This window comes from Balaenoptera acutorostrata, chromosome 19 (genome assembly GCF_949987535.1).
Source record: "Balaenoptera acutorostrata chromosome 19, mBalAcu1.1, whole genome shotgun sequence".
Taxonomy (NCBI): Eukaryota; Metazoa; Chordata; class Mammalia; order Artiodactyla; family Balaenopteridae; genus Balaenoptera; species Balaenoptera acutorostrata.
The window spans coordinates 14,945,264-14,958,080 of record NC_080082.1 but is presented as its reverse complement, the minus strand read 5'-3'; the positions used below and the strand labels follow the sequence as shown (position 1 = coordinate 14,958,080).

The following is a 12,817-nucleotide window of genomic DNA, read 5'->3' as shown; positions in this document are numbered from 1 at the left end:
AAAACAAGATGAATGTGCAGTCCACAAAACACCCACACCCCATCTCATGACTAAGATGGGTGACTGCTACTTTCTTTATCAATCACAGCTTTGTCCCCATGCTAATCTTTCCCTGTAGATAAGATTTATTGAGGTACCCAACCATAGAATAGCCCTGCTTTCTGACAGCACCCAATCTAGTATGATCCCCCACTTTGTTAGATCTTCCCCAAAACGACCCAGGCAGACCCAAATCCTGTACTAGATTTTTTCCAGTACCCTCTTATATACCCCAGAGTCCCATGGTGTGCTTTCTCTTGTTGCAAGGCATAATAAACTCAACTTCTGCAGCCACAGGTATGTTGTGCACCTGGGGGAGTCTTTGGCTGAAGGGTGTTGATACTAGTGCTTAATCACTATGAAGAGAAAACATCTAATTTTCCCAGCCTTCCACAGCATTGCAGAGCTAATATGTACTGCCCCTGAATGTGGCTGAATTCCCCCTTTTCTTATGACATCAACTCTTTAAGATGCTGCTTACTTATCTTCTGTAACACTTTTTTCATGTGTAGATTAGGATTTACTACTACTCTTCTCCACCTTCAATCAATACTTAACTTTTTTAAGGAAGGCTCCCTGGAGAAGAATGCTTTACCACTGACTTTCTTCGTTGTTTGTCTTTCTCCTGTTTCTGTGATAGGCTATGTGTATCTGCCCTAGCTGTGGATAACTTTGCAGAGGGCGTGGGAGCTGTGTATGGCATGTTTGATGGGGACCGAAATGAGGAGCTCCCTCGCCTACTCCAGTGTACCATGGCAGATGTGCTTTTGGAAGAGGTACAGCAGTCAACAAATGACACAGTTTTCATGGCTCACACCTTCTTGGTATCTCACAGGTAAGCAGGTGGGTTGAATAATTCCTAACTCGGCCCTGCTTGTGGAAAATAAATCTCACTAAGCCAGAAGGTCAGGGTCTCAATGATAAGTACAGGGGCAAGGTGAGATCTTGCTCTTTGTTCTGTGACCATTCTCTCCATCAGCATGGAATGTGGGGACGTGGGCTCTTTAAAGAGCCTGTGGAGGCATCTGTTTTCTCTGTTGAAACCGAAGGCTGCTGAGAATTTGGAAAGCCCAGAAATCACGCGCAAAAGGTTGTGTGTGTGTGTGTGCGCATTTCGGGGAAGGAAGGTGGTAATCCTTTATAAGATTCTCCAAAGTGCCAGTGACCTACAAAAGGTTAAGCACTCATCAGATTCTTGTGTTTAAAATACTTATTATTGGGGATTTACCAACTAATCTCACTGAAGTCTAAGCCACTTAAGGGCAAAAACCCTATAAACCAAACAGTTGAAAATCTCTTAGTGGCTAATAGAGCATCTTGCACATCAGGTGGGCTGCATAAAGGGTACATACGACTGAGAGGGTGTACCTTTGTATAATCAAGGTTGAAACGGAACAGCCTGGAGCCCGAGGTGGTTTTATCTGTCATTATAACACAAGGATGTTGGGAAAGGAGTCTATTTTTCAGTAATAGAATTGAGCCTAGGGACTTGGCAAAATAAAGGGTGTGGGAAAGGAAACTCAGTTTATGAAGCACTTCCCAAGAGCTGGGCACTGTACCAAGCATTTTTCATACTGTATCTTTAATTTTCAAAACAAGCCTTGGAGGTGGGTATTTTAATCAGAAAAATTTCTCGGAGCATCAGCTTGCTGAGGATCTATAGCCCATAAATGGCAGAGCTGGAATTTGAAACCAGATCTTTCTGATAGCATCTGCTCTGTACTTAGCATTGTGTACCAAGCGCTGAGGGGGATGGATGCCATGTGTATGGGAGAAATACAAGGAAAATTATGGGCCTTCCTTCAGGGAACTTACAGCCTAAGTAAGTGGTTCATAAAGTGTTGTTCTAGGACGAGCAGCCTCAGCATCACCGGAAGCTTATTGGAATGTAGATTATTGGGCCAGCCCCTTACCCACTGACTCAGAAACTCTGCGGGTGGGCCCGGAGTTGTCTTTAACAAGCCCTTCGGGTGTTTCTGATTTGCTACCGTTGGAAGGCACTGAATTAGGTCATTGTAATCTATGATCAGACAAGCAGAAGCAACAGAGAAAGCCGCACCTTGTCTCCTCTACCCCGACCCTTTTGGTAAAATTTCTCAGCTAAGAGGAGAAGGCAAGGCTGCCTTCACCATCATCACCCATATCAAGAGACTGCCTTCAGACGGAGGAGGGTGAAGCGGCTTCGCTGTCACACGGCAAAAAAACGAGGGAGTCACGGACATGAAGGACCGCTGCTTTCTTCTAAAACTAGCTGCCATGTTTTCATTTTCTTTTCTTTCTCAACAGGAAATTAGGAATGGCTGGCCAGAAGCTGGGCTCTTCTGCTCTCCTTTGTTATATCCGCCCTGACACTGCCGATCCAACAAGTAGCTTTAGCTTGACTGTGGCCAACGTTGGCACGTGCCAAGCAGTCCTGTGCCGAAGTGGGAAGCCAGTGCCCCTGTCTAAAGTCTTCAGCCTGGAACAGGACCCGGAGGAGGCTCAGAGGGTGAAGGACCAAAAGGCCATCATAACAGAGGTGAGTCTTGCTCTCCACCGGTCACGTCTGCTCCCCGAATCTAATGAATGCTGTTCTGCCTAGAACAGTGAAGGTCCATTTTCTTCCTATCGAGCCCTGTAAATTGTATCCAATCCTGAAAATAGTAATAAAAGAAAATCTAATGAGCAGCTAATGACTAGCAGAAAGAAAAAGCAAATTAATTAGAAATGAAAAATCCTTATTTGTGGTCCTTTAGACTTATATATAGCATGTAAAATAAATGTAAATGTCCTCCTTGATTAATTTTCATCTGGTTTGTTATTCCAAACAGAAGAAAAAAAAGTTTTGTAGTTTGACATCCCTGTTCTGAAATGAAAAGTTTCACAGTATTTTTCCTTTTTATATTGTATATGGCTTAGTATACTCTGGTATTGTTTTTTTTTTTTTTTTTTTTTTCACTCAGTCCCATGTAATTAATTTTTTTTTTATCTTGATCTTTTGTTAGCACTTTTATGAGTTTATCAGTTTTTCAGTAGAGTTCTGAAAATGCTTATTCATTCAGTTCAGCAGTACAGTCAGTTACCAGAAACCTGTACTTGTCAGAGTCTTTTCCATGAATTTCTTGAAGATGAAACCCTTTTATAGGAACATATTTGCAAAATCATCAGAGTACACCCAGAACTGTCTGTAAATGACAAAAGACTTAAAAATGACCACGGTTAAAGATCAGATGAAAGTTCATAATAATGCAGTTGACAAGAAAATTAGTTATTTCTGAGATATACATTTTAAAGTAATAACTAGGATTATTACTTATAACATTATACCAGAACATATAAGATTTTTAGAAATTTCATGTAATGTCTGAAACATTTATATTAACATATTTCCATACATATTTCCATACAAATACAAATATAAGATTTTTAGAAATTTCATGTAATGTCTGAAACATTTATATTAACATATTTCCATACATATTTCCATACAAATACAAATATAAGATTTTTAGAAATTTCATGTAATGTCTGAAACAATTATATTAACATATTTCCATACAAATAACCCAATGAAAGTTTAGTATTAGTTGTTTTGTTTGTTTTTTTATACTGCAGGTTCTTATTAGGCATCAATTTTATACACATCAGTGTATACATGTCAATCCCAATCGCCCAATTCAGCACACCACCATCCCCACCTCACCGCAGTTTTCCCCCCTTGGTGTCCATATGTCTATTCTCTACATCTGTGTCTCAACTTCTGCCCTGCAAACTGGCTCATCTGTCCCATTTTTCTAGGTTCCACATACATGCATTAATATACGATATTTGTTTTTCTCTTTCTGACTTACTTCACTCTGTATGACAGTCTCTAGATCCATCCACGTCTCAACAAATGACTCAATTTTGTTCCTTTTTATGGCTGAGTAATATTCCATTGTATATATGTACCACATCTTCTTTATCCATTCATCTGTAAGGGCTTGGGTGCTCTTATAGCTACTTTATTTATTTATTTATTTATTTATTTATGACTGTGTTGGGTCTTCGGTTCGTGCGAGGGTTTTCTCTAGTTGCGGCAAGCGGGGGCCACTCCTCATCGCGGTGCGGGGACCGCTCTTCATCGCGGTGCGCGGGCCTTTCACTATCGCGGCCCCTCCCGTTGCGGGGCACAGGCTCCAGACACGCAGGCTCAGTAGTTGTGGCTCACGGGCCCAGCTGCTCCGTGGCATGTGGGATCTTCCCAGACCAGGGCTCGAACCCGTGTCCCCTGCATTAGCAGGCAGATTCTCAACCGCTGCGCCACCAGGGAAGCCCTGGTATTGTTTTTTTAATAAAGAAGCATCAGTATCTCTATAACTTTTCTCCCTTTTCAGAAGTTAGCATAACGTTTTTGCTTTCAAAAAGACTTTAGCAATTGCATGTGAACATTGTTTACTGCAAAGCAGAATTTTGTTCAGATCTTTTACCCATTTTTAATTGAATTATTAGTTTCTTTATTGTTGAGTTCTTTGCGTATTTTGGATACAAGTCCTTGTCCGAAATGTTTTGCAAATATTTTCTCCCAGTCTGTGGCTTGTCTTTCATTCTTTTAACAGTGTCTTTTGCAGAGCAGAAGTTTCTAGTTTAATGAAGTCCCACTTACCAATTTTCTTCTTTCATGGGTCATGCTTTTGGTGTTGTATCTAAAAACTCATTGCCAAACCCAAAGTCACTTAGATTTTCTTCTGTGTTATCTTCTAGAAGTTTCATCTTTTACATTTAGGTCTGTGTTTTATTTTGAATTAATTTCTGTGAAAGGTGTAAGCTGCTCCGTGTCTAGGTGTTTTTTCTTTTTTGGCATGTGAATGTCCAGTTGTCACAGCACCGTGTTTTGAAATAGACTGTCCTTTCTTCACTGAATTGCCTTGGCTCCTTTGTCAAAGATCAGTCGACTATATGTGTGGGTCCACTTCTAGGCTGTCTGTTCTGTCAGAATTCTGTAATAAGGACTATAAAAGACTCCATCCAAGGAAGCACAAAACCAAAAAAAGTATCATTATAATGTGGTTGATGCTATGGAGATTCTGGAAATTTGGTCTTAGGAGAGTCTTTCAGTCAAAACAAATGAAAGATGAAAGATAACTTTTTGCTTTATTAGTCTATTACAGAATTTAGATAATGTTCAGATTTTTCTTAGGGAGTCCTAGACAAGTAGGAAACATTTTTATAACTACAGACATTTATTGTTTTCTTGTTATTTGCTAAGCATTGTACTTTCACTGTTTTGTTTAAGCTTCACAATAACCCCCATGAAAGAAGTGCTTTTATTTTCATTTTACAGGTGAGGAAAATAAGATTATAAATTTCGAGAGTTTGTGACAAATTCTGATAAATGAGGCAGGATTTTCACCCAAAGAATGACTGCAACTATGAAATTAGTATATTGAGGGCTTTAGCAGTTTTGTTTGGTTTTATCTTGAGAAGAAATCAATATGAAGCATGTGGCAGATAAACATTCCCAGCCTGCAACCAGGGTTATTCCTTTTCCTCTGAGTTTAGAATTACATCGTTCTTGGTACAACCATTACAGAGTAGGTAAATTATGCCACAGATTTCAGACTTTAGGCATTATTCGGTGCTTTAGCTATAAAAATTCTCTTAGCCATTTAGTATCTTCAGTCCCAACTCTGCCTTTAAATGAGAAGTCATATTTAGTGACCCATCTGAGTTTTGGCCCCTCCAAGAATACTAGTGATGGGGAATTGATAGTTTTGCTTATTGTTTTCCTAACAGATGTTTCTCTATTTAAGAGCATGCTGAGGCCTATACTTCATGTTAGAGCAAATATCTTTTGAGACGGAGGTGCCTTTTAACCACTTAATTTTAATTGGTTTTAACTCAGTCCTCTGAACTATTTGCAGAATAATACCCATTTGATATTTTGTCCTTTTAGAATTCTATACATTTATTTTCCGTAAGTCCACTTAAAATTACACAGATCCTAGGAAAAACCACATAACATGTCAATTCTGTTTTATTGTAGAGCCCTAAGCATCGTGATCTAGAGAGATATAAAATTCTGTGTCATTGTTGCTTGTTTCTCAGAGTCTGCATTCTGCTTGTCTCTAGGACAACAAAGTGAACGGGGTAACCTGCTGTACCCGGCTGCTGGGCTGTACATACCTCTACCCTTGGATCCTCCCCAGGCCCCACATATCTTCCACTCCACTTACCATTCAGGATGAGTTGCTGATTCTGGGAAACAAAGCATTGTGGGAACACTTGTCATACACAGAAGCAGTCAACGCAGTATGCCATGTACAAGACCCATTAGCGGCTGCCAAGAAGCTGTGCACATTAGCGCAGAGCTATGGTTGTCAGGACAATGTGGGTGCGATGGTGGTTTATTTGAACGTTGGTGAGGAAGGCTGCACTTGTGAAATGAATGGGCTCACCCTCCCAGGTCCTGTGGGATTTGCTTCAACCGCCGTCATCAAGGACCCGCCCAAGCCGACCACTCCTTCCTCCAGTAGTGGTGTCGCCTCTGAGTTCAGCAGCGAGATGTCCACTTCCGAGGTGAGCAGTGAGGTGGGATCCACTGCTTCTGACGAACATAACACTGTTGGCCTGGATGCTGGCTTGCTTTCAAGGCCAGAGAGGCGCTGCAGCCTCCACCCAACGCCCACATCAGGGGTGTTTCAGCGCCAGCCTTCTTGTGCGACTTTCTCCAGTAACCAGTCTGACAACGGCCTGGACAGTGATGACGACCAGCCCGTTGAAGGGGTCATGACAAACGGCAGCAAGGTGGAAGTAGAGGTAGATATCCACTGCTGTAGGGGGAGGCAGCTTGAGAACTCGCCCACTCTCAGGGGGAATTCTCCTACCCCGTGCCTCGAGGAACGTGCTAGAGGATTAGCTTTTGGGATCCGAAGACAGAACAGTGTGAATAGTGGCATCCTTCTGCCAGTGAGCAAAGACAAGATGGAGTTACAGAAGTCTCCCTCCACTTCCTGTCTCTACGGAAAGAAACTTTCCAACGGCTCGATTGTGCCCCTGGAAGACAGCCTGAACCTCATCGAGGTGGCCACGGAAGCACCCAGGAAGAAAACTGGCTATTTTGCTGCCCCCGCTCAGCTGGAGCCAGAGGACCAGTTTGTTGTACCTCGTGACCTCGAAGAAGAAGTGAAGGAACAAATGAAACACCACCAGGAAAGCAGGCCTGAGCCTGAGCCCAGCGAAGAGGGTCGGACCGAGCTCGCAGAGGAGTTTGACACGGCGCTGTAGTCCTCCCCTGGGGGCCACGGTGCTGGGAAGGCTGTGAGGCGTGGGGTAGGGCACCCTGCCGGGGGCACTCTGCCTCTGCATTTCTAAACCACAGATGAGAGGGGGTAGAACTCGGAGCCAGAAGTGGTGAGAGCTGTCAGGGTCTTGCTCTGGATAAGCTAGTAAACACCATCAGTGTTAAGTTTCACATTTAACCTGCATTGGGACCCCCAGGGCTACTGGGGCGCAGGCAGGCATTGCCCTGTACCAGTCCTACCACCTGCCATTAACCCTTTCTCTCCTAGGATAATTTTGAGAATTTGCCTGCCTGGGCAGGAAAGGGACTATTTCTGTGGAGGAAATAACTGAAGATTGATTCCCTTTACTGATTGCTGCTGTTGGATCTCTGTGACAGAGAAATCACCTTATATCTCAACCTGACGGGATGCAACGTGACTAGTCACATGGCTTTTCCTTCTTCTCTACGAGAATACAGCCTATCAAAATGATGTTTATTGGAAATGTAGAACCAATCAAACAGATAATTTATGTATGTGATGTAGTGAGAGCACTTTTCATTGACTGTGAACTTTTTATTTTTGAATCTGCACTCGAGCCAGTCTTCTTAGAGGCCGCCCAGCGCCTTTGTCCACAGGCAGGATGATCGTCGGGTGTTGGAGCCGGCTATGAGGGTACTAGGAAGGGCCCTGGGAAATGGATTTAACTGTTGGATGTCAGACTGTGAAAGTTCCTGAGAAACAGGGGAGTAGGACCTTCTTTTGGGGATGAAGATGGGGAAGGAGTGAGGACTAAGACTACTTCCCCCCAAATCACAAAAAGAGAATAACTCCTTGACAGATGTGACACCTGCTGGGAATCTCCCAGCAGGTCACAAGAGAGGCATTTGGGGATTGGCCTCTTTCCATAACACGTGACGGAGATGGCAGTCAGCCTCCTAGCACATAGGGCCAAGGCTGCTGCCGCTCACATCCAAGTAACCTTGAGTTATAGATGACTCTGAACAGACTGAGGCCGAACGAGCACAGATGGGTAGATGGAGCTTCTAGGTTAGGCAGGTTCCTTCTCTTACTCTAGAGCAGAGAGATGGTTTTCTAAAACATCAGGAGTGAGTTGAGGCTTCACCTCTTAATGTGTAACAGAGTCTTCTTCTGAAAATGCTTATCCGTCTCACATGGTTTCACAGTACTGGGCTCAATTTCTGAAAGACTTAATTGAGAAAATCCTAAGCTGACAGAAAACGTGTTTTACTGATTTTTTTTGCACATTCCATGTAACCCTTGCAAAATGCAGTTCCTTCCATAATTCTGTTCTGTTGCCTTTTCTATTAGAAGATTTACTTAGGAAAATTAATTCCTCTTTATTCCTGTGAAGTTTTGACATTGCTTAATGTTACCCAGTGGGGAGTGTGCTTTGAATTTTTAGAATACTTTCACAATTAAAAAGAAAATAGAGTGGAACCATTTTTGTTTCATGAGAAACAAAATGTTAAAGATAAGGTTAATCTATACATATATTTGTCGGTTTTTTTTTTGGGGGGGGCAGGGGGAAGTTTTGTTAAAGCAGTGGTAGAAAACCAGATGACCACTCCACAAATGGTTATGTATCCTCATCTTCTCAGAGGCCCCGTACCCATGTGTGTGTGTCAGTGGGGTACACTCTTGGGGGGGGGGTCCATACCAATGGCTGTCTAGTGTTCAACCCATCAACGATCTGATTTTGAGTCCCCAAATTATCAGGAACACAACTTTTCTGTGTCAAACTACTGGTTAGCTACTGCAAAATTTTAGAACTCAGGTCTTGATTTGAAGTGGGGAACATAGTGGTTCATGCAAAATTCAGGTGCTGTAAGAAAGATGGGAGTAGTAGTGTGTTGCCACCTTATTTTTTAATAGAAAAATGGGGGGGAATGAAAATGAAGGGAAAAACCCAAGATGATAGTGTCGGAAATTATTTTGGGAATATACCACTTCAATAGTATAGTCTTTTAAAAATTATCCTTAAAAAAAAGAATTATCCTTTATCTGTGAACCTTTTCTTGTCTTTGTTTCACACCCTACTAATTGGAACCGCCACAAAACCCAGTTATGAAATGACTTTACTAAAAGTAAATGTATTTACTTTTTAGTCAGAAGGACCCTAAAGTTCCAAATGTTCTTTTATGTGGTAGATTTATGTTCAGGAAATGTTAGGTTGTATGAAAACCTTTAATATAGGCTACACCAAAACTGACTACTCTTTTTTGTAACTTCCTTTGATTCATTTCCCTCTATAATTGCTCTTTGTTAAAACAGGGGATGAAAAGGCCATAGCCTATCACCAAAAATACACAGAACTCTTTGACCTATGAAGTCATTTACAGTTATTGTGTGATCTGATTAGGTTGTCAGGTGGTGAAAGCCAGTAATCTGTCTCCAGGTGAATGTAATCTACTTCCCAGGACTTCACCCAGAGGATGTGTTCCCCAGGTGGGCAGAGGCCCGTTGATCTCTAGCCCAGAGATCCCGGCCTCTGCATGATTCTCAGGTCCTTGTGCGTACTTCCCATTTAATAGAGACATTTAAGAGAATTTCTGAAAGAACATCACTCCTGCTTAATGGGAGCAGTCCAGGAGTCCCATGGAAGAAAGAAAAATACACAAGTCTTGGCAGCCATGGTATTTTTATTTTTATCCAAATGGATTGAAAATACATTTGAAAATTTGAACGCTAGTATGTCATAAATCTACCGTGCTACCATAGAGTCATTGAATTACCACTCCTCATTACAAGAGAGGGCTTTATTATACTACTGTAGAGTGTATGTGTGCAATAAGTTGATGAATTCATTTTCCTGGTGTATAGAAGAACCAACACAAGCAGCTTGGTAATCATTGGGTGCTATTTTCTAGGAGATGGAGCCGGTGAGGTTTGGCTGATCTACTGCATATCAAATGATGCCCTTCTTTCCATGTAGGCTTTCAGCAAAAGCAGGTACTTGGAAGCCACAGGCTCACCTTCTCTATCTACTCAATAATTACTAATGAAGAGACCTCCATAAGGGAGCACTTGGCTGTTAATTGATAAATGTACCAATTATTAAATAGTCTCCAAGCCATTCAGTGATGTCCTCTGCATCACTATAGAACTGTCTTGTGTCACTTTTTACTTCCCTCTGGGTGGGGACTTTCAGACTCCCCCAATCATGGAGGCAAGTTAATCTTTCTCTCCAGTTAGTGACTTTTGCCCCATAGTTGGGTAAGCACTTCCTGGGTTGAGAAAAGCAGCTACAGTAAATCCTGCTCTGTTTCCCTCATTTGATGATCATTCAATCACACATAAGCTCCTTCGAAATTTCATGCACTTCTCCCAGAAGCTATAGGGTTTTCTCTCACTGTTGCCAGTGGATGTCATCCAGACAGTGAGTTCATATCTTATGGTTTTGTGCAATCATTGTCATATTGTAGTCCTAAGACTCATTATAGTGTATTTTTGATATTTTTGAAATGTGTTAAATTTTTTAATTCAATAATATGAGCCAGAGCATGTTGCAGCAAATCTATTGTTTGTAAAAAAAAATAATAAATAACAATAACAATAATAATAAATAAAATAAAATGGAGTATCTTTTTCATGGCTTTGTTTTAAAATGGAGTACCTGTTATTTTAATAAGTACTTTATTTTAGCATGAAACTGTAATTTTCTCTAACTTGTATGTGAAATTGGTTTCTTAACCAAAAGCACCTTCAGGATTTTTCTGCTTTTTCTTGTTGTAGGGGAAGATAACAAATGAAACCACATTCCATAACACTCTATGAAGCTATGAGTTAAGGCAGGAATAAATATTTTTGATCACCGTTTAAGCTGAAATAGCAATAAAGACTTTTTACATTAAGAAATATTATATTCTGACTTGATTTATATGTTTAAAGAAATCCCAAAGACAGGAAGCATGGTCCTTATTTCCATGCAGGTTATTAGCTGACTAGAGGGAACTTAATTTGTAAATAATCTACAGCTCCTCTTAAACAAACCACAGAACTACCAGTGATACAGAGGAACTAAGTGGGTAATCTGGCCATCTTGTCTGTCCTAATGGCTTTGGTGTTAGAGTTTAAGACAGTGGTGAGTTTTGGCTCACAAAGTACGTCTAATCTAGCGAAGTCTCTAAATTGTTCCCCTCCCCTCTCCCCATTGGTTGTCTCCCATAATCTCTGGACTTCCAAGCAAGATTAGCTACCTCTCACTCCAAATAAAGGCCCAGTTGAAATCATTTTGCAGGTTTCCTCCTCATTTAGCAGAATGAAATTTTGAAAACTTGGTTCACCAACTGTTCCTTGAGTACCTCCAATGTGCTGGGCTCAATGCCATCATCTACTTTCATACCTCGGTTCCATGACACACACACCTGCCTGCAGGGTGGCAGAAGTGAACTTCTCTGGGTGTGTTCTCTCCTTCGTGTGATACTGTTTCCCTGGTACATCACACACCACAAGAGCACGTTAGTCACTCAGAACACTTTCCCGTGTGTGATTCACTGGGTCTGAGTTTTTCCTCTGCTACTTTAAAAGATTTAACTTTGGGCAAGTTCACCTCTCCAAGGGTGAGGTGTTTTTTTCTCGATTGTTAAATGGAGATAATAGTCTCTCTCTCAACAGCTGTGAGCTAAAATGAGAGGATGTCAACAAATGCTTCCTTAGCTCAGTACTGGACCCGGCACGGTGAGCACTCGATGAAATGTCAACCATTGGGGGAGCCACTTAGCCTTCTTGAACCTTCATCTCATCTGTAAAATGTGAGTAAGAAATCTTGACCTGCCAAGTGGTAGTAACTAAGGCAGGTTTTGCTAAGGCATTTTGAATGTTGCTGCAGTGATCGAGAGGAGCTGACTGGGAGCAGTACTGTAGCTGGGCCAGCGTACCACACTGGGGTCACAGTGGCCAAAGTCCTCATTTTTCCAAGCCCCAGACCCAGACATGGGCAAAGATCCACTCAGGGTATGTTTCAGGGAATAAATCCTAGGTGAGAATAGTGTGTGTTGGGAAGTTTTTTGGGGGGTTCGGGTGGGAAATGGGTTGTTTGATTTTTGCTGCTGTTAAACTTGTCTTACCACTCAGCGAAAACTCTGCGGGACTCCAACCACTGCCTCGGGCTAAGGTGCTGGAGCAGCTTTCTGTGGCACTGGGGTTTGTATTTTAAGCTAGCAGTGTAGACTTCTAGTTGTTGTTTTCCGCCAAGCTTTACTTTTTGTAAAAGTAGAATCTAGATATTTTCCCATTTCTGTTTGAGGTTTAGTTTTGATCCTTCACCTTGGATAGGTTCTATAAGAACTAGCAATAGGAAGGATTCAAGAGGAGAGAGGAAAGGTAATATATTCCAGGGAAAAGAGTCAGCAAACATGCAGGGGTAAAAATGGCCAACACACATCAGAGGAAAATGACATTGACTGAATTTTTTTAATAGCCACTTTGGCATACACTGAAACGGGCTTACGTTTGCTGATTTCTTACTAACTGTATATAGACAGTCTGAGATTTCTGTCAAAATTGCTGTTTTT

The 12,817-nt window shown here is 41.7% G+C and overlaps 1 protein-coding gene across 2 annotated transcripts in view; it reads left to right on the top strand.

Moving 5' to 3' along the window:
- PHLPP2 (PH domain and leucine rich repeat protein phosphatase 2) overlaps positions 1-10,886 on the top strand; it is a 75,573-nt gene extending 64,687 nt beyond the window's left edge. For both annotated transcript variants that reach the window (XM_057534411.1, XM_057534410.1), the window contains 3 exons: positions 680-874; positions 2,326-2,557; positions 6,130-10,886. In XM_057534411.1, the coding sequence (XP_057390394.1) occupies positions 680-874; positions 2,326-2,557; positions 6,130-7,284 (1,582 nt within the window). In that variant the 3' untranslated portion in view covers positions 7,285-10,886. The remainder of the gene's footprint in view (positions 1-679; positions 875-2,325; positions 2,558-6,129) is intronic.
- The last annotated feature ends 1,931 nt before the right edge of the window (positions 10,887-12,817 follow it).